The sequence below is a fragment of the Equus caballus genome, chromosome 8, assembly GCF_041296265.1.
Source record: "Equus caballus isolate H_3958 breed thoroughbred chromosome 8, TB-T2T, whole genome shotgun sequence".
NCBI lineage: Eukaryota > Metazoa > Chordata > Mammalia > Perissodactyla > Equidae > Equus > Equus caballus.
Genome location: NC_091691.1, coordinates 4,181,413 through 4,207,328, shown reverse-complemented (window position 1 = coordinate 4,207,328; position 25,916 = coordinate 4,181,413). Strand labels below are relative to the sequence as shown.

The 25,916-nt window shown below is 49.2% G+C and overlaps 2 protein-coding genes across 2 annotated transcripts in view; one reads left to right on the top strand and one right to left on the bottom strand.

The window, feature by feature from the left end:
* Positions 1-1,205, bottom strand: part of PI4KA (phosphatidylinositol 4-kinase alpha) — a 146,525-nt gene extending 145,320 nt beyond the window's left edge. Inside the window, exon 1 of the mRNA XM_023646776.2 lies at positions 703-1,205. Within this exon, the coding sequence (XP_023502544.2) occupies positions 703-945 (243 nt within the window). The 5' untranslated portion in view covers positions 946-1,205. The remainder of the gene's footprint in view (positions 1-702) is intronic.
* Positions 1,007-25,410, top strand: SNAP29 (synaptosome associated protein 29). Its single transcript, XM_001492462.6, has 5 exons — positions 1,007-1,562; positions 10,677-10,873; positions 16,097-16,182; positions 18,141-18,239; positions 22,203-25,410. Exons 1-5 carry the CDS (start codon positions 1,326-1,328, stop codon positions 22,358-22,360), a joined length of 777 nt encoding a protein of 258 aa, XP_001492512.4. The 5' UTR covers positions 1,007-1,325; the 3' UTR covers positions 22,361-25,410.
* The last annotated feature ends 506 nt before the right edge of the window (positions 25,411-25,916 follow it).

Sequence of the window (25,916 nt, the reverse complement as noted above, 5' to 3'; positions counted from 1 at the left end):
TCAAATAGGGATTCCTCCGGCATGAATTCTTCTTTCTCCTCTGAAGAATCCCAAGTTCAATTCTCTGCCCACTGACAGTTCACTCCCGCTTCGCTGCCACTGTCCCTCCTTCAAATCTTTTACCCTGTCTAACGCTCCCTCTATTCTCACAGAAAAACAAGGCGTAGCAGATCTGCATTTCAGATACGCTCTTCTATCTGTCCTTCAAGCCAACCCCGTGGAACGGGCAAAGCAGATAAAAGCACCCCCATTTTACGAGAAAGGCATCTCCTCAAGGTCACGGGACAAAAAGACGGGAAAATCGAGAGCAGAGTCCTAGGTTTTGACCCTGGTCCTCGGCTCTTCCCACTGCTCCGTACTGCCGCCTCCGCCCCAGCGATGGCACAAGGCGCCTCCTCAGCTCGAACGCCCGCCTGCAGCTCGCGGCCCTCCCGCGCCCGCCCCGCGCCTGCCCGCCCGCGGCGTCCAGCCCGCCCAGCCCACTCCGTCCACACGGCTCCCTCCCCCACGACCCTCTCCCTTCTTCTGTCCCCTCCGCCCACGGGCCCCCTCGCCCCGCCAGCTCCCTCCCCGCCAGGCCCCTCCCGTCGGAGGCAGCTCGCAACCCCTCCTCGGCCCCCGACAGACCCTCGCCCCGCCTCCCCGCTTCGCCGCACCAGACCCCTCCTCCTGTCAGCCCGCGGCCAGGCCGGCGGAGTCTACCTTGTCCAAGGATGCGGGTCTCTGCACAGCCAGGGAGCGGGCCAGTGACAGGACCGTGTTGAAATAGAAACCCCGCGAGGCGCTGGAGCCGGAGCCGGAGCCGGAGCTGGAGCCGCCGGCGCCGCCGCCGCCGCCTCCCCGGGCCGCGGCCGCCGCCATCATCGCGCGCGCAGCGGCGCAGCCAGCCGGCCTCCAGCAGCCGGCCCGCGAACGCCAAAGCTCACGGCGCAGGCGCGGCCGCATCCGGCTTCCCCGCCACGTGACCTCTCTGTTGCCGACACGGGGTGGGCGTGGCCGCGGGGCGGTCCCACCGCTTGAGGGGAGAGAGACGCCGGGCGGTAGGTCACGGTTGCGCGCGCGGGGCGTGGCTCCCCCTGTGCCGCCGTGGTCGGCTCCGGAGGCGGGGCCGCTCGCGCGCGACGGCCGGAAGCAGCTCGCGCGGGCGCAGCTGGGGCGACGAGCGGAGCGCGGCTCTGGACGGTGGGCGGTGGAGCTGTGGGGCTACTGAGCGGTGGGCGCTGCTCGAGCGCCTCTGGAGGGCGGCCGGGACCCCTGCGGGCCGGGAAGGGCCGTTCCTCCTCTCGGCCATTCCTCCTGCTCAGTCCGAGCCGAGCGCCGGCACCATGTCGGCCTACCCCAAAAGCTACAACCCGTTCGACGACGACGCGGAGGATGAAGACGCCCCGCCGGTCCCGTGGAAGGACTCCCGCGACCTCCCCGACGGGCCTGGCGCGCCCGCGGACCGGCAGCAGTACCTGCGGCAGGAGGTGATGCGCAGGGCCGAGGCCACGGCCGCCAGCACTAGCAGGTCCCTGTCTCTCATGTACGAGTCCGAGAGGATCGGGGTCGCCTCTTCCGAGGTGAGTCCGGAGCAGGGCTGGACCGGACTGGCCAGTCTGCCTGGTCACACTGGGTCAAGAAATGTTTTGTTCACTATCTTTGGGAAGTTCTCGGATTGCCTAGAATAGGTTCTTGTACTTCAGTGACTTAGTGATTTGTAATAATCTGTTGACTATGTAAAAAGTGTGCATCTTGGGTACTTGAAAGAGACGATTTGCCCCCGAGAATCTTTCTTAGCTATTAGTCTGCTTAGGTGGTTCTTTTTTAACTACTTCTAGTTCAGAGGTAAACTCCACAATGTGTACTGTCCAAGTAAGTAAAAATTCTAAACACCGGAGCCCGGGTGGGGAAATGGAGTGTCTGTTTCTTTTACATAATTTCCTGGGCAGAAACCTGGACCCAGGGCTTCAGCCCGTCCTGTCGGAGTGACCCAGAGGTCTGTGTGCCTCCTGGTGTCTGAAAGCATCAGAGGAAATGGCCCTTGAGTTCTTTCCCATGACTGACCACTTCTCCACCTGGCCAGCAGGGATGCTGAAGTCTTGTCTGCCTGGATAGCTGGAGTTTGGTCGAGTGTAGGCCTTACCTTTACTTCCCAAATCAAAATGATGTCCTTGATAGACTGTGGTTTGCGACAGTCCATTGCTCAATTCACCTTTGTTAGTTCTTCTTTCCATCTATGGAAGGTTTCAGAGTAGGACCTTAAGTGAGGATTGTTCTTTCTTAGGTACCACTTTTTCTCCTCGGTCTACAAATGAAGTGTTTTTGTTTGGGCGTTTTTTTGTTTGTTTTAAAAAATATAATAGTAGATTATTGATATATGAGCTAAGAATAATTCATCTTAAGCATTTGTACCTTTGAAATGTAATGCTGGAAGCAAAAGTGCTTTCTTCCTCCACGCGTCTCCTTGTAATTCTTTTCTCTGGCAAAGTTCATTCTGACCTGATCACTTATGGTCTTGGACAGTTTTGAGTTGTATTGATTAACTTCTGAAATAGACATCTCCATCATTTTCCCATTGTTGCTTTCTTGCATTATTTTCCTTCCCTACATCTCCCTGTTACCATATCCGTCATTGGCCCACCTTCCGCCTTTAGCCCAGTTGAGGAAGTTTAGGTTGTAGTTTCTTGCATCTCATATCTACTGGATTCTTATGTTTGAGTCTAAATAGAAAGTGTTGACTTAGATTTGGGAGGATTTCCTGAGGTCTCTGGGCCCTCTTGGAGGAGTCAATTGATTGAGCGTCCTAGGCCCAAGGAAGCCAACAAGAACTGTTCAAAGAGATGTCTTTGGAAACTGTGAGAACAAGTGAAGTGGGAAATCAAAATGATACAAAGTAGGGTATCGTGGCAGAGGATAAACTTGAATCTGGCTTTTAAGACTAAGGTTTAGACAAGAGGAATGAGGATGAGGAGAAATGTTTCCAGGGAAGAGAGGAGCAATGCAAAGGCACTGGCCCACCACCAGAGCTCCTGGGCTCCTGAATAGGGAAGTGATATGCAAGATGCATTTGAGGAAAGGGCCTGGAGGAGGTAGCTTAGGAGCCTTTTGTGGTCAGAGGGAAGCTCTGTTCTTATAGTTCAGAAGAGCCAAAAACATAGTAGATGTGAGTTGTTTCATACTGATTGTGGTGACATGCCCCATGCTCCCATGACATGGGGGTCCTTCTCCCTATGCAGTGGGGTCTGTGGAAGCAGAGCAGAGTGCTAACTCAGGCCTGTGAGGTTTGGCCTCAGCCAAGCTGGCGTTTCTCTGAGAGGTACAGTAGGATCATGACTGGGCAGGTGACAGGCTCTCTCATCAGCGGGATTACACCTTGAATTTTTCCTGGATTGAACCAGTTCTCAATCATTGGAGGCCCTGGAAGGCAGGAATGATTAGCACCCCGCCCCACCCCATACTCTCCAGACTGTCTTAAATCATTCTCATCACCCTTTCATTCTCCTCCGAGTCGAGGTAGGGGGTGAGGGCACGTGAGCTCTTCCTTCCACTAAGTTTGCAGTGTGGCTCCCAGCAGACCGAGTCACCTAGCTAACCTCCCCACTTAGACGGGTGCCTCCTGGATACCCAGCACTATGAGACATGCCAAAACACGACAGATTTTTGTAGAGGATTAGGAGTTTACAAATCATATTAGGTTGGGAAGGTCATAATTCAATCCCAGCTTGGCAGAAGTAGGGAAATTACTTAGTAAGGTCACCTCTAGCAAAGGAGAGCTGCCCTTCTCCTGTGAAACCTGGCATGGTTTGTTTCTCACAAAGACTCTAGCCACAGGTCATGACTGCCATAGGACAGGGGAGAAGTAGATGGGGCAGAGCAGCTTGCACTCAGCTGGCCTGGTAAGCACAGTCCAGAACCAGAGAGACTTTAGGTACTCAGCTCTTCTTCCATTTTGCAAGCGTGATTTCTTCCTTCTTTTCTTTTCTAAAGTTTTTATGAAGAGATAATCCAGTCACATGGTTCAAAATTTAAAACATATAGAGGGCTCGAAAGTCTCCTTTCACCCCTCTGCCCCCACAGCAGCCAGTTACCATTGGTTCCCTCGGTGTCCTTGTGGAGACATTCTGTGTATAAAGGCATACTAATGGTCTTTTTCCTTTTTTTTTGTTTTAACTTAAGCAGAAGCATTCTATCCATTCTAGTCTCCACATTGCTTAATAGGATTGAGGTTATTCCATGACAACATATAACGTGCAGCTCTTTTTTGTTATGGCTATGTCATATTCCATTGGATGGATGACTTTTGTTTATGGAGCCAGTCCCCTGATGATGGACATGTGGGTCGTTTGCACCGCTGGGCAAGCCTGTTTGCATCCTACTTAGATGAAGTTTCTGTACACCCTTTCACCGCCCTGGCTAAGGAGACCCGCCTGCCCAGGGCACCCCTCAGCCCCTCTGGCAGCTGAGCATGCTCCAGTAAAGTTTCGTGGGGCCCAGGATCTCAGTTCAGGGGAGTCCAGCAACAACGTTAGACCAGGGCCTCAATGGCTGGCACAGTAAGAGCAGTGGAAAGGGAGTGGTGTTCCGTAGGATTTGAACATGATGCCCTCAGTGGCCTGGCCAGCACATCCTGCACACCATCTCATGCAGGGCTGCACTCACCTTCTTAGTGTCTTTCCAGCACTCGATAGTTGCCAAAGCCACACTGGACATTCAATCCAGAGAGGTGGGCCAGAGGAGAGCACCCCCCCAGCTCAGGAACAGAAGCTATCTCAGCCATCTATTCAGGGTGTTCCCATAACTTAGGGTGGTGCCCTCATCCGCTGGGAAGCTGGTCTTGCAGCAGAACCTCCCCCGCTCCAAATGAGAGGCTGTACTGACCAGGGCTTCCCCTCCAAGGCAGCCTGTGGTGATTCTGATGCAGCCAGAGTTCTTAGCACAACCCTATCCTGAAGCAAAAGTTGATGGAGGGCAAAGAGAGCTGCTAGGTTAAGTAATTCCCCAGTCGATTTCTGAATGTCAGCTATGGAGGAGAAGCAGGCTCTTTCTCAGTCTTCTAACCCCACACTTCTCAACACAATGTCTTTTATGTAATAGGGGCTCCCCGAATAGTTGCCAGATGAATAAATGACCTGGGGAAGGGAAGGAAAAAGAAGGGAGGGAGCAGAGGCTTGAGTGGAAGTGGAGGAGAGATTGAGGTGGGAAGAATGAACTGAGCTGTGTAGCTCTGGCTGAATCCCCCTCCTGATGGCCAGAAAATGCATCCTTATGCCTCTCCGGCTGTTTCTACCAGATATAAGGTACTCTGCTAGGGAAATGTCATTAACCACATCTCATCAGTAGGTCTGTTCTGGATTTATTGTTTTAGTAATTTTTCATTAACTGTCAGTGATTGAATTCAACTCTTGGAAGGTTCTGGGATCCCAGGCAAACTTGCTGGCTCCTTAGCTGTAACAAGCACCCTATGAAGGTGAGTTGTTACTGTCCAGGCAGGTCACACGTCCCATGCCAGAGCTGTGGCATCTGGCTATATCTGCTCCTCCTTCTGGAAATGTCTGCTGATGGCCACCATGTTGTCCTGAGGGACCTTGCCTGCCTGACCAGGTAACATGCCGCAGGCAGCTGAGCAGCTGTGTGCTCTCCGGCCTTCTGCCTCGGAGATGGTTGTTCTGAGAGTGGGAAGTGCTATTTGGCGGTATTGTTGGGGAAAACCAAGACCACCCTCAGGTTCAGTGATTCCTTAGAAGGACTCATAGAACTCAGCAAAGTTGTTAGGTTCATGGTCACGGTTTACTGTTGTGAGAGGATGCAGATTAAAATCATCAAAGGGAAAAGGCTCATAGGGCGGAGTCCAGGCAAGACCAGGCACAGGCTTTCACTTGTTCTCTCTCAGTGGGGTTGTGTGGACGACATAAACTTCTCCCAGCAACGATGAATGACAACACACACAGAGTACTGACAACCAAAGAAGCTCACCCAAACCTGGGGGTACTGCATGGCTGACCACCTGTCCACCTGGCAGACCTTAGTCTCCAGCCCCTCTAAAGGTCAAGGCCCCCATCATAGATCACATTGGCCTGGCCTAAGCACTCAGGTAAACCAAGACAAGGAGCCAGGCAAGGCCTTTCTTTGGACCGTGCAGGGTGTAGAACACCCAGGCCTAGTGAGTTAGTTCTTTCCCGGGCCCGGGACAGCCTGCACACATGCAGCGAGGGGCACCAACGTTACCCCCTTTACCCTTGGTGGTTTTTCATGCAACCTAACACTTGTGTGGTGTTTTTGAATCCACTCCATGTGATGGCTCCTGCTCCTGCAGTGAGACAGAGCCGTGGGTTCGAGCATGCTCCGCACTTGGTCGTGCGTCCCTGCCAGCTCTTGCACTTGTTGCATGCTCCGTTGGAAGGGGAGCAACGTAACAAAGATAAATTTCAAGTTTCTATATTCAGTTTATTGACTCCAGATTGACGTCTGTGTACGTATTCGTCAATACCCGAGTTCAATTAAAAGCTCAGTATGAGAAAGTTAGCACTGACACCTTTCACCCAGGAACTCGAGGTGTGACTTGGTCAGGGAAGATGACATGGCCCGTCTGTCGTTATGAGATGTGTTAGCAGTGAATTGGGATTGGAGTCTGGTGGTCACTAGTGCCTTTTGAAGGCCTTAGCACCACCCCCTCGGTGACCCCTGCTGGTCCTGCCAGCATCTCCCCGCCCCCCCCCCCCCCCCCCCCCGCCCCGCCCCACCTGCCCTTCATGCTCACACACAGTTCCTCTTCCTCTCTCAGTTCCCCTAACTGGCCCCGCCACTCCACCGCAGGCCTCAGGCCACTCTCTGCCCGGAATGCTCTTGCCCCACCCAGACCCTGTGACTCCCTAACTTCTTAGCTTTGGGTGTCTCCTTCAACCTTACACCATCGGGGAGCCCCTCTGAGCCACCTTAAGCCAGGCGAGGAGTCCTTGCGAGGAGCTTACCCTGACAGAGCGTCTGTCGCGTGCATGTGAAACGGCTTTCTTTTTGGTCTCCCCCACGAGACTGTAAGCTCAGTGAAGTGAGGACCCGTGTGCCCTCCTTGGATTCCCAGCACCACAGTGTCGTCAATGCATGACAAATCAGACTGAACTTCACTCACCTCGCCCTCTGCCAGACTGTGAGCTCTATCAGGGCAGAGACTTGGGTTGTTTAGTTCACCCCTGAATCCCTAGCCCCTGGAATGGGGGTCCGAGCCACCATGATTCTCTGATGTCTTTGTGTCCTCACAGGGCCCTTGGACATAATCCATCCGGCCAGGTGTCACCTCGTGTAGGGCAAGTGTGCCCTCACAGGGTCTGCAGCTGTCTTTTTTGCTTTCTCTTGCTCTCTTGGGAATCCCTCTGCTTGATAAAAAGCCACAAGTCCAAGAAGAATTGAGATACTCCCTCTGTCAATGTTACCCCTCAGCATTGTATCACAAGCCCAACCAGATCTTTCCTCTGACCCCTTCTTTTTCCAGTTTAGCTTTGGAAAACTCCTACTCGGGCTCAAGGGAGAGGAGCATCCCCTGTAATGCTTACACCTGAGCTAAGGACTTTGTGTGCATGTCCTCTACGCTGAGGGCACTTTGCAGAGCTTGCTCCCCTCACAGCCACCCTGGTCTCATCAGCGACCTCCCATTCTCATGGGGACCAATGGAGAAAACGTGACATGGCCCTCCTTTTGGGAAACAGGATTGTTCCTTGGGACCCAGAGCATTTGAGGCCTGCCTTTGTAATGTCCAGGGTGCAGGGCCTGCCCAGCTGGTGGTTTCTGTCCTGGCATTCTTGGTGTTTGCTCTGCCGAGTGCTTCTTCCTCGTTGGTTGGAACTAGGTCACAAGCATATGGAGTCTGGCCCTTTCCTCTGCCCGCTGGGGGAGGCTTTCAGCAGAACGTCCTCCTCTGCTGGCCTCCTGACCAGCAGATTACCACAGGTGACCACCAGCTTCCAGCTCACGGAAACTTCCAGAGCCAGAGCAGCACTCACTTCCCTGGCCTTCCAGCCTCACACACAGGACAAACCACTCTCACATATTTCTCTGTGCTTCTATGGTACCATCTAGATCAGGCGTTTGGTTTCTTTACCAAGTCAGCCCAATGACGTAGACACTGAGTGTTTGAGAGACTTTATCACTTGTAAACAGAAGAAAATAAGATCTCACTGTGCATTGAGGGAGGTTTTGCCAGCTACTCATTACTGCTGCGACTCTCCAGGTCAAGGTGGGGAGGCCGAGGTAGAAGGGTATGTGGTTCCTGAGAGGCACTGTGGGAGAGCGCGCTGTCAGGAAAGCCAAGGACCTGCCTCCTGGTGCGACAAGCAGAACCCTGGCCACCACTCCCACCCCTAGTGGCCCTGAGCCCTCTCCAGCTTCAAATTTTTCTGTCTTTTGCAGCATGTGGAATACGCTGGGTGGGACTGAACTGTTAGAAATATATTGGCAAAAAACACATGAATGGTGGAGAAAATCATTTTAATCCTCATTTTTAGCTCTGCCTTGTTCCAGAAAAGACTTACCTCAGAATGGATATGAAAATGACAACTTGAGATGTTGGAAGAACTAGAAACTCCGGATAAATTAGCAGCACTTTTGTTTTTCCTTCTGAAAATTAGCCCTTGCGAGATTTGTTTGACGTATCCAGAAAACGTTTTTGTTTTTACTTAAAAAAAAGCCTCATGATTCCTTCTGACACGTCTCATGAGTTGGCAGACAACACTGAAAGGTTCAAAGCTGTAAAGCTCAGCAGTTCTCAATTTATTTCCAACAACAGTTAAACTGAATCTAGTAATAAACTCAACCACTGTTTTAGCTTTTTGTCTATACATTGTATTTTTAAATTTTACCCACTAGGGGCCGGCCTGGTGGTGCAGCGGTTAAGTTCACACGTTCCACTTTGGCGGCCCAGGGTTCACCAGTTCAGATCCCGGGTCGGACATGGCACCACTTGGCAAGCCATGCTGTGGTAGGCGTCCCACATATAAAGTAGAAGAAGATGGGCACGGATGTTAGCTCAGGGCCAGTCTTCCTTAGCAAAAAGAGGAGGATTGGCAGCAGATGTTAGCTCAGGGCTAATCTTCCTCAAAAGAAAAAAATTTTGCCCACTAAATAGTAAGAACTCAAGATATACATTGGGTCTCTAAGTGCCCTAAAAGCCTTCTATTAAGCCCTTTATATCTAAAATGGCCTTTAACAAACTCTTTGTATACAGTTTCATTCTTACTCTCCAAACTTCCAAGGTGTTTGCTTATGACTTTGTTTTTAGGTATCGAGAGAGCATCTCTAAAGATTATTTGCGTAATTAATATAATTGCTGAGCCACAGGGAGATGCAGGGTTAGAAGACTGAGAGGACGGCAGCTGAGGGTAGGGACTGCCTCATGAAGTAGAAGGAAAAGAGTATGAGAGTCTTAGCAGTCATCTGGCTGGAAAGGCAGGTCACAGGGAGGGGCACGGCTGCAGTGGCCTGAAACTGGGGCTGAGGCAAGTCTGGCCCAAATAAAGGAAAGTGAGTGTTGCTGTGGTGGGGCGTTCACATCCACAGCCGGAAGCATCAGCTCTCAAGGAACAAGGTCCAGGCTGCCCCCATGGCCGCAGAGCGTCATTCTTGTGTCCATCTGGCAGATTTGCAGTGAGCAGCTGCTCTGAGGCACTGAAGACACAGCAGTGAGCCAAGAAGGTTCCTGCCTCGTGGAGTGTGCATGCTGTAAAGCAGGTCGAGGGTGGAGAGGGCGAGTTGAGGGTGGAAGGAGGAGCTCTGCTTAGAGAAGGTATTCAGGGAAGTCCTCTCTGAGGAAGTGGCCTCTGGGCAGAGGAACGGAGCCATACAAGTGTCTGGGTGAGAAGCATTACAGGCAGCGAAAGTAGCACATACAAAGGCCCTGTGACAGGGTCACCCTCATTACAGATTTTAAAACTGAAACTATATATGGGCTGGAATCAGACACCAACAGGGCCCAGGAAGGACCAAGAACCTACTGTGTAAAATAAGAGTTTGAAGACATGACCAGGGCCAGGTGGCCCAGTGGAACTCCCGTGTCTGAAAAGGGAGACTAAAAGAACTATAGTGTGGGGGGCTGGCCCCGTGGCCAAGTGGTTAAGTTCGCGCGCTCCGTTGTAGGCGGCCCAGTGTTTCATTGGTTCGAATCCTGGGCGCAGACATGGCACTGCTCATCAAACCACGCTGAGGCAGCGTCCCTCATGCCACAACTAGAAGGACCCACAACAAAGAATATACAACTATGTACCGGCGGGCTTTGAGGAGAAAAAGGAAAAAATAAAATCTTAAAAAAAACAACAACAAAACTATAGTCCAGGGGCAGTGATGGGTGAAAGCCTGTGAGGGTTACTGGGGTGTGGGGAGGGCTAGAGAGGGTCTGCTGCCAGTCCAGGCCCTTACTCTGACCCTACAGGCACACTTCATCCGTGTTAATATGGTCTTGTGAAGCCAGCTTCATACAAGCGAGGAAAAAGGGACTCAAGCAAATGAAGAAAGCTAGTAGAGGTAGGGCAGGGAGGGCGAGACAAAGGAATGTGTTCCCAGAAAGGATAGCGTGCCCATCACAAAGGACGGCATTTGTCCCCGTATGTGCTCACTGAGAGTTGTAATGAGGCTCCTGTGTGTGGTCCTCCTCTATGGGTGGAGGGAAAATGACAAAAACATACAATGCTATTGCCTCTCATTTTCCCCAGGAGCTCGTCCGTCAGCGTGGAGTCTTAGAACGCACAGAGAAGATGGTGGACAAGATGGATCAAGATTTGAAGACCAGCCAGAGGCATATTAACAGCATTAAGAGTGTGTTTGGGGGGCTCGTCAATTACTTCAAATCCAAACCAGCAGAGACCCCACCTGAGCAGAATGGTACCCTCCCCCCCCAGTCCAACAGCAGGTGAGTGACCTTCAGCCGTCTGGAAGTGAAATCGCAGAAAATGGGATTTAGTGCTGATGGCCAAGAGTCTCAGTCTGCATCGAGGGCCTGCATCGAGGGCCTTAACAGGAATCCAGGAACCCTGTAAGGTACTCATTGGGAGGGATTGGTCTTCAAACGTTTTGAAACAAACATTTCTCGAGACCTCCTGATTATCTTCATTCCATTGATGTCCAGGCTGCAAAGTTCGGCATGAATTAGGTCTCCAGTAAATTGCTGCTCCATTAATTGTGACCCCGGTAGTTTGAAAGAGAATGTTCACCTCAGAAAGCTTAATCAGTGCAAATGTGACTCAGTTCACAGAATTTTTGCTTGAAAAAGTCTTTATGTCCAACTTTTCTGTGTCTAATACAGTTTACCCATTGATTGTCATTTTATTTTATTTATTTATTTTTTTGAGGAAGATTAGCCCTGAGCTCACATCCGTGCCCATCTTCCTCTACTTTATATGTGGGATGCCTACCACAGCATAGCTTGCCAAGCGGTGCCATGTCCGTCCCTGGGATCCGAACTGGCGACCCTCTGGCCGCCGAAGCAGAATGTGTGCACTTAACCGCTGTACCACTGGGCTGGCCCCTGATGGTCATTTTGAAATTAGAGATTATTGTCCTCAAAAGTTTTGGTTAGAGATATAATAAAGTCATACATTTGATTTTGGTGGACATTTAAAATCACATGTTTAAAGATAAAAGAATTGGGGCCGGTGCGGTGGTTAAGTGCACACGTTCCACTTCGGTGGCCCGGGATTCTCCTGTTCAGATCCCGGGTGTGGACATGGCACCACTTGGCAAGCCATGCTGTGGTAGGTGTCCCACATATAAAGTGGAGGAAGATGGGCACGAATGTGAGCTCTGGGCTAGTCTTCCTCAAAAAAAAAACGATAAAAGAATTGAGTTTCTGCTAAAATAGGTTACTACTATTCTCAGATCATTGTGTGTATTTTTTGTTATAAAAAACAATATAGCCACATTATAGAAAATCTGCACCTTATCTACCATAACACAAAGACTTAAAATTTAGTTTTTCCCCTTATTCAATCTTTGCATAGTTGGAGTCAGAGTATTTATTTGGTTTTGTAGCCTACTTCTTCCATTTAACCCAGAAAAATGTTTGGTGTAATGTTATTACACAAGTTTAATAACTATCTCTCTCTCTGTTTCTCTTTTGATTCTGGAATGCTGACCTATTTTTTTTTTTTTTTAATGGAATTTTTTATTTTTTATATTTGTAGGTGAACTTAATTAGCAATTTTGAGATTAATATAACTCCAACATTTTAAAGCTTAGGTATATCTTGTTTTTCCTTTCAGATTAAAAATAATTACCCAAATGGCATAGCAAACAGAACCCCTTACAAAAAACAGAAAAAAAATTCAAACTTCCACCATCTAAAAATCCATTGTTTTTGGTTTTTAGCAAACACTTCCAGTCCTGGTTCATTGCAGGTTTGAGAGCCACAGTTCCTTCTCCATCTCATTCACCTTCTCTGGAACCAGGTTATTGAGTGTGGGGTGGGGCCAGGATGAAAGGAACTCTCAGTTTCAGGGCTTGGGTGCAAGGTGCTGACACTCTTGTGAGTCCTGCTTCCCAGAAGGGTCCTGCCTCCCTTTAGGATCTGCCAGTGGTTCTCAAGGTCTGACCACTAGCAACATCAGCATCACCTGGGAACCTACCAGAATGCTCATTCCTGGGCCCAACCCCAGACTACTGAAATGCTGAGCTATTTTTAAGAGGTATTTTTTTACATACATAACTGGTGTACGGTAAAGTGCACACAACTTAAAGTGGAGAGCCGATGACTGTTTACCTGTGTATAACCTGTGTGGCCACCACCCAGGTCGGGATGTTGAATGCTGTAAGGAAGAAATTATTTCCAGCTCACGGTGGAGCTGGGAAGGAATGAATGTAGATAAAGGAGCCTGTGGTGGTGGCAGGAAGAGCAGGCAGGTGAAGTTGTGGGGATTTATGGAGAGGAAACTGCAGGAAGGGGAGCAGGCAGTTGGTGGGGGCCCCAGGGGCTGTTTCCTGTGGATACACTAGCCAAGGGTATGAGAGTTTGTTTAGTTTTGGTTTTTGGCTCAGCCATAATCACCATTCATCCCCAATTTTCCAGCTTCACCCTAATTTCAAATATCCGCATCCTTTCGCCCCAATTGGAGTTGTTTTTTGTTTCGTTTTCAATATACAAAGCAGGAAGATGTTTTGTGTCCTAATTTTTGGCTACATTTGATTACCATAGGAAGTTTGCTTATCTGTTCCTTTTGACTAAGACATCCGCCTCGCCTGAACTCAGCAGCAGAGCGAGCCATTGGAGAAGTGGGAAGCTGGCGGGTTTGTGATTGGTGCTTTCCTGTGTCCTGCATGCCTCTTCCCAAAGGCTTCTTCTTGGAGCTCATGGGGGCCCCCCACAGCCGTGATCACGCTATAAAAGCCTTTAACGTCTTGGGGCTCCAAAGGCAACTTTCTTTTTTTGGATTACCTTGAAAACTCGAGGCCTTCCCGAGAAAGGCTGCCCAGTAGTGAGGCTGCTGGGGTGGGCTTCTCGGGGTGGGCCCAATGTCATGTACCCCACCTGGCTTTCTGCCCATAGATTGGCCTCAGTTAGCTGTAGAGGTCTTACCATCACTTAGTATATGCAGGAAAGCAAAATTTTTACATGAAGCAACTCACTCTAATTCAGCTATTGCCCAAATATGCGTTGAAGTGGATCTGTGCAGCTTTGTAGGAGAGGCTGCTCCAGTGGCGTTGCATGGGTTCTGTCATTCACCGGTCTTGAGTGCCCACACTCTGCACGCCTGTGCCTGTGGCTGAGAGGTGAAGCTGCAGGAGCGAGATCTGCCTGTTGGAAGGTATGGGGGAGACAGAGAGTCAACAGTGATTCAGTGGAGGCCCAGAGGACGGGGGCTTGGCCCTGGGGACTGAGGAAGGCATCACAGAGGAGCTGACCTTTTGCATGGAGTCAAGGTTGCGTGGGAGCCTGCTAGCTGAACGAGGGGGAAAGGGATAGACACATGGCAATCAAAGCACAGGTGAAGTCCAGATGAAGGAGGGCATTGGCTGTTTCAAGAGCGGAAGCCCAGCAGGCTCTTGACACTGAGGCATGGCCTGCGAAGATAGGGCCTGTGAGCTCCTAAATCCCTAAATTTGCAAAAATGACTACAAGGTGTAATTGCTTCTATAAAATGCACTAAATTGTGAGTAAAATTTTTGTGATCCTTTCAAAACCCTTAATCCATAAATATGGGAATATTGTCATTTAAAAGTTTTAAAACAAGTTTCTCCTAATCAAACTTCTGTTGAGTCATGCATTTCCCATGTACGTCCTTATCACACAAACTCTTCAGCTGTCTCTGAAGTTTTGTTACTTGGCAAGCCATTTTGCTTCTTGCTGACAAAGCTTCATAAACTGCTTACTCTCATTTCCATTTAGGGCTGGTGGGGGATTCATTGTAGTCATGGCCACCGCTAAATTTCACATTCTCAAATTTATTTAAGACTTGGTTTCTGACCAGAATCACCACTCTCTTAGACTTCTACACTCTCTTATCACTCCTCACACTATCTGTAGAATTGTCTTTCTTTGGAGGAGCCATTGTTCACAAAGAAACTAAGCTTTTAGCATTTAAATGTTACTACTATGTACGTGATAGCACATAGAGAGAACCTTTGAGGTGTGCAGGCTGGGTGGGGGCGAGGGGCTCAGAAGCCATGCATCTCCCGCCCCCACCCAGCCTGCCAACGCATGGGGCTCACAGCCATGCTTGGAGACACCAGCTGTGTGTTCTAGACTTTCAGTCCCTGCTTCTGAGTAATGAAATCCTCAGATTTCAGGAGGCTCTGCTACATTCTACACGTAGCCAGAGCACTGGGGCCTGCAAAACTGCTAGCCTGATGGAGTCTGGGCTTGCTCCTAGTGAGCAGGGAGCTGTTAAAGACTAACTGGAGAGGGGCCGGCCCCGGGGGCGCAGCAGTTAAGTTCGCATGTTCCACTTCTGCAGCCCGAGGTTCACCAGTTTGGATCCCTTTTGTGGACATGGCACTGCTTGTCAAGCCATGCTGTGGTAGGCATCCCACATACAAAGGAGAGGAAGATAGGCATGGTTGCTAGCTCAGGGTGACTCTTCCTCAGCAAAAAGAGGATTGGCAGCAGATGTTAGCTCAGGGCTAATTTTCCTCCAAAAAAAAAAAAAAAAAGACTAGAGAGAGAGGTGCATATCAGGATTATGTAGAAAGATACCTGGCAGCCACAGGGGGTAAGGTTGGAAAGGGTAAGGGTAAAGAGTGGCAGGGCAAAAGGAAGGGCAGGATCTCTGAGGTACTTGGGGGATCAAGAGGACATTTGCCTGCCTGGATTGCTGGGAGTAGAGCTGTGTAGAGGGAGCTGTGCAGAGGGAGGGCAAAACTGGACAGAAACTGTGGATCCCAGCTTGGCTGATAAGGAGGCTAGGCTGCCGGTCAGCAGAGGTGGAGAACAGCAGACTGTGCAGGAGCAGATCCAAACAGGGGGCACCTGCCATGCCTGTGGGGGTTCGCAGGGGTGTCGGGCACTGTCTGAGCATCTCTGAGTTGCCAAGAGAAGTCCCTGTTTAAAGCTGGAGCTGCCACACTAGGCTTTGTGGGCCAGGAGGCAAAATCAAAGGTATTTTGTAGGGACTTAAATAACAAGGGAAATAAACAAATTTTTAGTGACAATTCAAAACATGAAAATAATAATAATGGAGTATAATTTTTTTGCGATACAAGTCTACTGATGAGAAGAATGAAATTCTTAATTGAGATTCAAAGTTAGTGTTCCTTATCATCCTACTGATTGCCAGTGGACATCTGTAAAGGTCGTTGTCTTCTTTTGGCTGGTGGTGGGCAGTATTTAGCCCTTGAGTCAAAGTTCGCTGACCCCCAGTCTGAAGTACCTGGTTAGTGGTTTTATATGCCTCTCCTCTGCCTGGTCCTAGGATCCTGATTTTCCTGAGGAAGAGCCAGCTAACCAGATGCCCTGCTTCTAAAGCAAGTGTCTTGGGAGCTTGCTGTGTGGCAGCAGGGCTCCCAGGAGGAGCGGGGAAAGTCCTTGCATGGGTCAGAGGGGGCATTTGATTTTCTCACACAGGCTTTACTCGAAAAGACTGACTGCACTGTCATAGGTGTTTTTCCTTTCTAAAACGTTTTTTTTCTTAACTTTTATCCAAAGATTGAAAGAAGCCATAAGTACAAGTAAAGAACAGGAGGCACAGTACCAGGCCAACCACCCAAACCTCAGGAAGCTGAATGACTCAGGTCAGTGGGCACCTGCGCTCCCACCACATTTGGATTCTGTGGGGAGACCTCTGGATTTGGTGTTGGCCCTGAGTGTGGGGCAGGGGGCAGGGACTCCAGCTGCTATCATCCTTGGTGCTAGGTGAAGGGTGTTAGGGACCCAGTGCAGCTTTCAGGGAGCTGGAGGTGTGTGGTACACCCAGGCTCATCCCTCCCTCCCCGTGGAGGGTAGAATAAGAAAGTGGGGGCTTGTGTCCAGTTGGAAATGAACCTGCCCACTCACCATTACTCTGTGCCCTGTGTAGCCCTGAGCTCTTCTGGCAGTGAAAAGTAAACTGCAGGAAAACCCCAGTGGCAAGTAGCTTAATGGCCCCCCAAGATCTCCACATTCTAACCTATTAGGTCGTAACTCATATTACGTTATGTGGCAAAAGGGGAATTCTGGTTGCAGATGGAATTACAGCTGCTAATAAGCTGACCTTGAGAGGAGATTATCCTGGCTCATCCAGTTGGGCCCAGTGTAATCCCAAAGGTCCTTTGTAAGTGAAAAAGAGAGGCAGAAGACAGAGTGTCAGAGTTGGGGAGAGATTTGAAGATGCTACGCTGCTGGCTTTGAAGATGGAGGAAGGGGCCACCTGCTAAGGAATGTAGGTGGCCTCTAGAAACTGGAAAAAGCTAAGAGTCAGATTATCCCCGAGAGCCTACAGAGGGAACACAACCCTGTTGACGTCTTGATCTGAGCCCAGTGAGATCCATGTAGGACTTGGACCTCCGAAACTGAAGGATGAATTAGTAGTAGTTTTTCACAGCAGCAGTAGGAAGCTAATATAGCCCTCAAGCCCAAGTGGGTGGCGAAACAGCAGCGTGGATAGGTGCGCAAGAGAGAATGTGTTTTGTGTCAAATGATCCCATTAATATCAAATAGCAGACCCAGAAACCTCCCTTATCTGGAAAGGAATTCAGGCCTCCTAGGGGCTTCTGTAGACTCCTAGAATGCCAGGCACATCAGAAGGGTGCCAGAAACCAAATACTTACTGTGCTACCTTCCAGGAAAGTAGGACACACCCTGGAAGCACCAGAAACCGCCACTACTGTGGCTGACACAGCTAAGGAGAAGCTGAGGAAGGAAGAGCTGGGGTCAAGAAAGGTGAAAACAAGGGGAGGGAGGGAGAAAAAACTAAAATACCTAAGGCCTGGGAAAAACCGGAGTTCATCACACCCTGAAGAAGTGCACTTGAAAGACACGATTTTGAGGAATTAAAAGGTGTTTTAGCTTGGGTGGTATGTATTAACTTAAGAGACTCAAAAAGAAAAACCAAAATCGACAGTGTGTGTGTAGAATGGCTTCAGTGGGTTGTGCTAGAGGAAATACACCAAGTCTGAAAGGGACGTTTCCCCAAAAGATAAAAATTGGGATGACAGGGCTTTTCTGTGTGCATTTAGAAACTGAAGTTCAGGAAGATTTCTTGGGGCAAATGTGCATTATTTAACATTTCTTTTTTCCTTGTTTGTTTTGTTTGGAGTGAAAAGACAGCATAGAAATAAATGTCCAAAAGGAAAAAAATTACCCATCCCATTTCTGTAATATAACAATTTTTATTTTTAAACCTTGACTTTTAGACTTTGTGCACGAGCCTGTGTGGTTTTTCATCATTGCAATTCCACTGCTGTATTGTTATTTGTATGATCTCTGTCCCTTCCCAAGCTTGTGTGCCAGGGTCTGACCAGGTGACCCATAGGTTGAAGGTCTCTGATCTCCAAAGGGCTGCCCCCGAGGAAGCGTCTCTCCCTCCCCAACAAGCCTGCCCCGTGCTCTTCCCTCCTGCGCCTTATCCATTCCCACAGTCATCTCTTTGAATGGCCTCAGAACCGACTACCTTATTCCTTCCACCCATTTTCCCGATTAAGATTAATTTTGTGAAGCATCATTTCGAGAGATGTCTCTTAACCATTCTCCTGGTGTTTCTTTCTAAACTCAGACTCCGTCCCTGGAGGGGCCAGTTCTGCTGTGAGTACTGAGGCTTACCCAAAGAATGCACACCTTCGAGCCTATCACCAGAAGATCGACAACAATCTAGGTAAGACTGGAAGCTGCACCAGCCTCCACAGGTCACTTATTCGGAACACTTGTCTTCCAGGCAGCTCGTGCTGAGCCCAGCCAGTGCACCAGTAGCCATGCAGTCTCTCGACCAAAACCTGGTGTTTGCCTCTCCCTCGCCACATGTCAAATCTGACACAAGTCATGTCCATCACCCTCTCACTCTCTCTGGAGTCTGTCCACTTCTCTCCTTCCCCACCTCTCATCTGGATGTGACATCAGCAGGGACCGGGAGTCCCTGAGGGCCCACACAGTGCAGCCTGAGTCTGCTTGCCTCTTTACCACCTGGCCACATGGAGTCCCTGTTTCCTCCCCTGTGAACCAGGCCCAGGAACAGACCCTGCCTCAGGATTGGGGGGGGTTACACGAGCAACCCTTTAGAGCATGTAGGAAACAGCCTGGCCTGCTAAGAGCTGGCACGCATGTGGCCGTTATTGCACATCTGCCACACAGCCAGCTTCCTACAGTCCAGATCCCTCGCCCCGCCTGTGCCCCCACCTACCTCTCCACCCCTCCTGCCCTCATCGCTTTCTGGCCTCACCGCCCCCCTCTTCCTGGAGTGTCCTTCCCTGCTCTTTACAGGCTGCTCCTTCTTGTGCCGTGGGCCTTGCTTTAATGTGGCATCCTCGTGTTGGCTCTCAGAGCACCCTGTTGTCTCCAGGGCAGTGCCTCAGCCGTTTGTAATCGTTACCTACTGGCTTATCTCTTGTCTTCCTGACCAGACTCTAAATTCCAGGGGACTCAGGAATAGTTCAGATTTGTTACTACTTTACACCCAGGGCCTACTAGGCAAGAGCTCAATGATTTTTTTTTTTTTTTTTTTTGAGGAAGATTAGCCCTGAGCTAACATCTGCTGTCAATCCTCCTCTTTTTGCTGAGGAAGGCTGGCCCTGAGCTAACATCTATTCTCATCTTCCTCCACTTTATATGAGGGACGCCTGCCACAGCATGGTGTGCCAAGCAGTGCCATGTCCGCACCCAGGATCCAAACCAGCGAACCCTGGGCCACCGAAGCGGAACGTGTGCACTTAACTGCTGTACCACCAGGCCTGCCCTAGAATCTTCCTTTTAAGCATTAAAGGAAATCTTCACAGGAATAAGACATGGATTTTAGAATAGACATAAGGGAGAATAAAGAAATGAAAGAGCCGTCACTTCACCATCTGCAGCTCACCACTCCTCCCCTCAGTGTGAATGTCAGACTAGACCCGCATGGCCAGTGCCTGCTGGCGACAGGGGAGAGGACCCATCTCAGCACCCTCCACACCTGGGCAGGCTTCTGCCCCAGCCCCAGCTGTGCTTTGCCCTCAGAGCCCAGGGAAGCCCCAGAAGGCCACCTTGTGCATCTGTCCTCTGGACTCTGCCCTCCAGAGCCAAAGACCTCAGGCAGAAGATTCATCTGCTGGGATCTGACCCCTCCAGAAACACACACAGGGGCTTGGAAGCCCTCGGTCCTCCCCACCAACGGTTTCCCCACTGAGAAAGGGCGTCACTGGTGCCTGCTAGGGCGAGGGTACTGAATTCAGGGAGTGCGGTGGGAAGAAGAGTAAGAACAACGCACCCCTGGAGGCTGAGGGTGTGCAGTTGGCATGAGGTCCTGCAGCCCTGGCAGGTCTGAGTGTGACGCAGTATGGGGTGTGGAGCAGGGCCCTGGTGGAAGAGGGAAGAGGAAAGAGCATGGCCGTCGGCCATCAGGCCCTGCTGACACAGGCCACACCCGCCTGCCCTTGGCGAGTTAGCTCCTCCCTTCTTCCAAGCCCTCCCTCTGTTTCAGGGACTAGTGCAGGCCCCCCTCTGAGGGCAGCTCCCTTGCCTGGTGGTTTACTTTATCACACTATTTTATCTCAGCATGTCCGTTGCTGTCCAAACTGCCGACAAGCTTCCTGAGGCCTGAGTTGACCCGAAGGTTTTACTCTCCATGGAATACAAAGTCACAAATGTCAGTAAACTCAAGAAGCATAGAACTGAAGGCTGTTTTTAGAAAACAAACCTGAGTCTGCTTAGGGTTGTGGTGCCAGTGCCAAATATTTGTGTATTCTGACTTTTTTTTATCCTAATGTTTTATCTTTAATTTAGCAGTAAGAAGGCCTAGGATGCAGCACCTCTTCTCTGTTCCCTCTGGCTCTTTCCTGGCCGGCTGTTCCTGGTAAAGGACAGAGAGCAGCTCTGGGCATGACCCTGTTCCCGCTCCCCGTCCACAAGTGCGTGCACGCACACTGCCATGAAACCCCGGAAAGAGGCCGTACCGTTCCCACGGCAGAATCGGTTAAATCGGGACTCATCTCTGCAGTGAGCACAGCCCTCTTAGGGGACCCTAGGATCCCTTCAACATGTCTCCTCCCCCCACACCCTCAGTTCTCTTTATGTAGTCTCTGCCCAGTCAGCCTTTTATGGACTCCAAGGGCTGCCCATGTCCTTGATCCCTCTTAAAAAGGAATGTGAGATTGATTTTTGCAAATTTTTAAAAAGAGAATTAAAATATTTATTACAAATAGCGGAAAAGCCTAAGGAAGGAAATAGAATGAGCTCAGAAGGAAACCGGCATCAGAGAGGCTAGTTGTGGCCGGGGCCTTCCTCTTGCAGGGGCTCACCTTGGCTGTGGTCTGGGTCCTGGGCAGGCCAGAGCACACGTAAGGGACAGGGGCAGAATTTGAACTTAGACCTGTTGGAGTTGCCCTGGATTCCCCCCGATACCACACTTCCCCTGGGTGGGAGTTAGGTTCTCACGCGTCGCGTTTGAACTTGAATTTCAGCAATAGTCATGCAACCTCTCACAAGAGCTGAACCTTTGCCAAAAGTAGTATATTCCACAGTTACCTGGGGCGCAGCCCAGATGGCACCTCTGAAGGAACTCAGCACCTTCAGCACTCTGTTCCTTCTGACACGGGGACCCTGGGCTGCAGGGATCTCTGCACCCAGCTTATGCAGAGGCCACTGTCTTCTTCGTGACCACAAAGTAAGCGAAGGAAGTGGTGCCAGTCCGGTTCTAGGAATGCAAGCTGATTGTCATACCCCAGAACGTGACAGCATCGATGTATTCCTGGATCTGGGAAGTGGTGGCAACACATGTGTGAATGTGGGGAAATGTGAATCTTTGGAACATAGGTGAAGGGACCTCGTGGCCTTTGGGTCCAGTGGGAACATTTGTAGTTCGTGTGTTTTCTGGGAGAGCACCCGAAGTGGCAGGGCGGGTTCAGGGCCCTCATTGCTCCTGCCATCTGCAGAGTGGACTGGGGGGTCCTGCCTTCTCCAGGGGAGAGCCTAGTGCTGGAACAACCTGGATGCAGGGGCTCCCTTTGGACAGGGCTTCCTAGGTCTGCCTCTCAGATATGTTTCCAAATGGCAATCCTCATATTTGCCGCTCTGGATCTGTGCTTGATTTAGCTTTGGGAAGCTGGAGATGGAAGGAAGGAAAGCACTATTAAGTTCTACCGACTGACGTGGGGTTTTTGCTCCTGAAGAGCAGGCCAGCGGGTCTGGCTGTTAGTAACCAGCCTAACTCTCCAAGGTACTCACTGTGGGGTCTAGGAAGGCAACGTGTTTTCCAGGCCCTTCTGTGCTTCTCTTTTCCTTACGTACTAACTGATCTTACGATATGCAGCAACCTACTAGAGGTTCAGAGGCAGCTGAAAACTTATGTAGACCTTTATGTATTTTTTAAAGCAGTGGAAGGACAGACACCATTATATGAACAGTGGTTATCTTGGGTGTGTGGCAGTGGGAGGAGTGGCTTTCACATTAAACACTATTACTTTTTGAGTAAGCAGATTTCTTTTACTGGTATATATTTTGGAAAATGTAACCAAAGCCCTGGATTTAGCCTGTCTTATGAGAAAGAGGACTCAGTAGTCCAGATGTTGCTGAGCATCCAGGAGGGAACAAGAAGCCGTTTCTAATGCTGTTTCTGTATGCTCAGGCCTGTGTGTGCTTCCCTCTCCCACAGATGAGCTGTCCTTAGGACTGGGCCGGCTGAAGGACATAGCCCTGGGGATGCAGACGGAAATTGAGGAGCAAGATGACATTCTTGACCGCCTCACAACCAAAGTGGACAAGTTAGATGTCAATATAAAAAGCACAGAAAGAAAAGTTCGACAACTTTAAAGACACAGAATGATTTTCACTCCATTGTGATGAAAAGATTTGAACGATCCTCTTTTAAACTCCCAAGAAATTTCATGTATTATTTTAGTATGTAATTTAACATGTGTTTGCAAATGTTATAATAGAGTGAGTCTTAAGAGATTTTGTTGTGATGAGGAAGTTGTGTCTTACTTTTTCTTAGAGCCAACACCTCTGTCAGTTCTGAACTGAGTTCGCAGAGTTTTAATCTGAGCACAGTAGCCTGGCCCTGAATATCCTGGGCCTTTGATTACCATGCTGGAATGAGAAGGAAGAGTTGCATTTCCCACTTTAATGAGCATATGGAAAGATGTGAGCCGAATTTAAGTCTTGGAACCACCACCCTCTGTTCCCCTGTCTGCTATATTTCTCATTCCTAGGCCTTACCGTGAGTCAGTACTAAGGGACTGTGTGAGCCGGTTGTTTGTGGGAGGAGGGTCCTTCCCACATCTTTGTTTAGCAGTCATCATCTGCTGTGCGCCCCGCCTCCCCCTCACCGCACACACAACCTGAGCTCATTGTGATTCTCAGAACCTCCTGGAAAAGGATCAGCATGAGATTTAGGGATGGAGTGTGTCGACATTCTTTGCTATTTTGTTGACAGATGTCACCTCTTCCCCTCCTGCCCTCTGGCCCTGGCACGTATTTTAGTAGGAGGAGTTCAGACCAGCACTGCTCACTGTGCTGCTTGGAAATGTGTAGGGAACTGGGTGAGCCCTTCTTCCTCGTGCCCTCTCCTCTCTAACTCTGTCCATGGTTAGGAACAGCTTCTCCACTGGCTCGAGGCTGCCTGGCTGGCTGCCCAGGGGCCCTGTGGAGTTTGTGGGATGGAGCATCACACAGACTGTGGCCAAGCGGTGGCCTTCCTCCACTGAGCTCTGCACCCCTATGGGGATCACAGTCACCAGGCCTTGGGTATGACAGTGTTTCTTCAGTGCCTGGGGTCTCCAGACCTGTCCTGGATTCCCACCCACTCTTCTTACACTTCTTGCAAAATGATGACGCATCACTTGGTTCTCTGCCACCCAGTTTTAGGACTGGCACTCCACAAATGATGCTGACTTTGTATGGAAGGATTTAGCTGAAAAAAAGCCCAGACATTATCACTATAACTAGCCCAGCTGGTTCTTTTCTTTCATTTTATAAAAAGAATCATTTAAAAGCATTAATTAAAATTTATTTCTATAATTAAATTTGTGTTGGTATTGCCAGCAAAATAATTGAAGCCCCAAGGCTCTTGTCTTTTTTAAAAGCAAATTAAAATATTTTGAAGATGGTGTCTTTAAAAAGAGAGGTTAGATCAGACACTAAAATAACAGTGCCTTTCACCTTGAGGCATGGCACTGGCTATGTGACCTTCACCACCTATATTCTGTAGCCTATCAGCAAAGCAAAGGAAACCTCTCTTTTTAAAGTGCTACAGCAATGCATCAATATTTATGTAGCAATTCCATCCCGTAATGCATGACTGTCCTGAAAACACTGACAGCCACCATTGGCAGACACAACTTTCCATCCTGTTCCAGCCACCTCAGGGAGTCTGAGCCATGTCACCATGAATATCCCAGGACGTGAGGACACGTTAAAGGTAATCAAATTAGATGTTTACCAGATGAGCTCATCATGATTATTCTCTTGGTAACTGGTAAGAGGAAAAATTTTAAGTGTATACCCAGCCCAAACTAAATGAATTCACAGGGCTTTCAGCAGAAAGGCTGCTCAAAAGCACGAAGCCAGAGTGCGGAGCAGCTGTGTGTGCATTTCCGCTCATTCTAGTTGTTTCCATTTTTTTCTCCTAACACCTTCTTTCATGCTTCTGTTTATCATCATCAGGTATAGAGTCATGGAGATGAGTCATTATACCTCAGACCTAAACTTATTTTTTCGCATAAATACATGTGAAGGCCACTGCCAGACAGTCGCTTGGCGGCCTGCCATCTGCATAACAGGATTAGTAATTTAACCGACTTGAAGCAAAGTAGCACCTTATTTTATGTACCTGCCCGGTCTTTTGTTGGATTTGTGAAGCCAGTCACCCCTCTTTCCCCTCAAGCGTATGGAAGGAGAAATTTGTCTTCCTCTGACGCATTAGTGGGCCTCATGCATGTTGTTCTCTTCCTGTTCAGACCCTCTTATTCTAAGGCCTTGGCGGAGGTACTGTCACTAAGCAGTGTGCTGGCCAGCAGCTTCTTTCCGCTGGGTCTTCACCCCTGCTGCCATGCCCACCAAGGACCAGCTGCTAATGCTACTTTATAAAGCAAGGTTGCTTGCATTTGCAGAAAATGAAGACCTGAGGAGTGTCCAGAATCTTTGCACATGATAATTATGACCAAAAAGAAAACACTCTACCCTCTAGACTTGTCACATCTCATGGAGACACTCAGAGGTGCCTGGGCTGGGGTTGGCTGTAGGATGGGCTTTGGTATGACAGACAAGACCAGTGAACTTGTCCTTGCCAGATGGGGTCCCTAAAACAGATTTTTATTTCCGCAATCAAGCTGGAAACAAGCTGTGCCTTCAAAAAAGTGGCTTTTCTAACTTTAGTTTTATGTTAAGTATGCTACTAACTTAAAAATAAGTGCATTCTCCTCAGAGGAAACTATTTCTAACATCTGGTGATGTGTAACTCAGCAGTGAGTTGCCTGTGGCTGTCTTTTCTTGTATTCTGTAGGAAAGGAGACCTGAATTTAACTCAGGTGGCAAGAAAAAAAATACTAAGTGCTTTTTAATTTCTCTAACTTCTTTTTGTGAATATGTAATTTTAAGTGTACACTACACCAACTTAGTAAAACTCTTATATTTTGCCTATGTAGGCCTTTTCTGCAGAATTTTTAAAGTTACCAATGTCTTTAAGCATCTTCAGCTCTGATCAATGAAATGTCTTGCGTATGGAATGATGAGCTAGTCATTGGAAGTGCTCATGGGAGGGGGCTTTTTGTTCAGTCTGTATCAGAACAGCGTTTGTGCTCCATGCCTTCAACTCAACAAATGACCATAATCCATAAAATAAAATGTGAAGTTTTTAAATCAGATTCTGTCTTCTACGTAGTCATTTTCAAAGAGTTGGTGGAGGGGATGCTCCTTGTTGAGTCTTCATGTGTTGGGTCCTCACTGCCCCATTTAGCCCTATGAACAAGCTTCCTTGCTGAAACCTTCATCTCATCTGTCAGAGTGCTCTTCCAGTCCGTCTCCTGCCTCCCTGCCCGCTCTGCAGCACTGTCTAGATCAAGGCTTGGGAAACTGTAAAGGGCCAGAGAGTAAATGTTTTAGGCTCACAGGCCGAACACTCTGTTGCAGCTACTCAACTCCACCATCGCAGCACAAAAGCAGCCAAAGACAGTATATGAGTAACTGAGAGTGGCCATGTTCCAATAAAACTTTATTTACAGACACTGAAATTTGAATTTCACATAATTTCCGCATGTCACAAAACACTATTCTTTTGATTTTTTCCAACCACTTAAAAATGTGAAAACCACCCAGTTCATGAGAGGCACAAAGCATGGTGGGCTGAATTTAGCCCATGGACCATACTTGG

What these genes read in the sequence shown, in the direction of transcription:
- SNAP29 (XM_001492462.6), top strand. Translation starts at nt 1,326, where the DNA reads ATGTCGGCCTACCCCAAAAGCTACAACCCGTTCGACGACGACGCGGAG. An exon ending in TCGGGGTCGCCTCTTCCGAG is followed by an intron (nt 1,563 to 10,676) that starts GTGAGTCCGGAG and finishes CATTTTCCCCAG; the next exon opens with GAGCTCGTCCGTCAGCGTGG. An exon ending in CAGGAAGCTGAATGACTCAG is followed by an intron (nt 16,183 to 18,140) that starts GTCAGTGGGCAC and finishes TTCTAAACTCAG; the next exon opens with ACTCCGTCCCTGGAGGGGCC.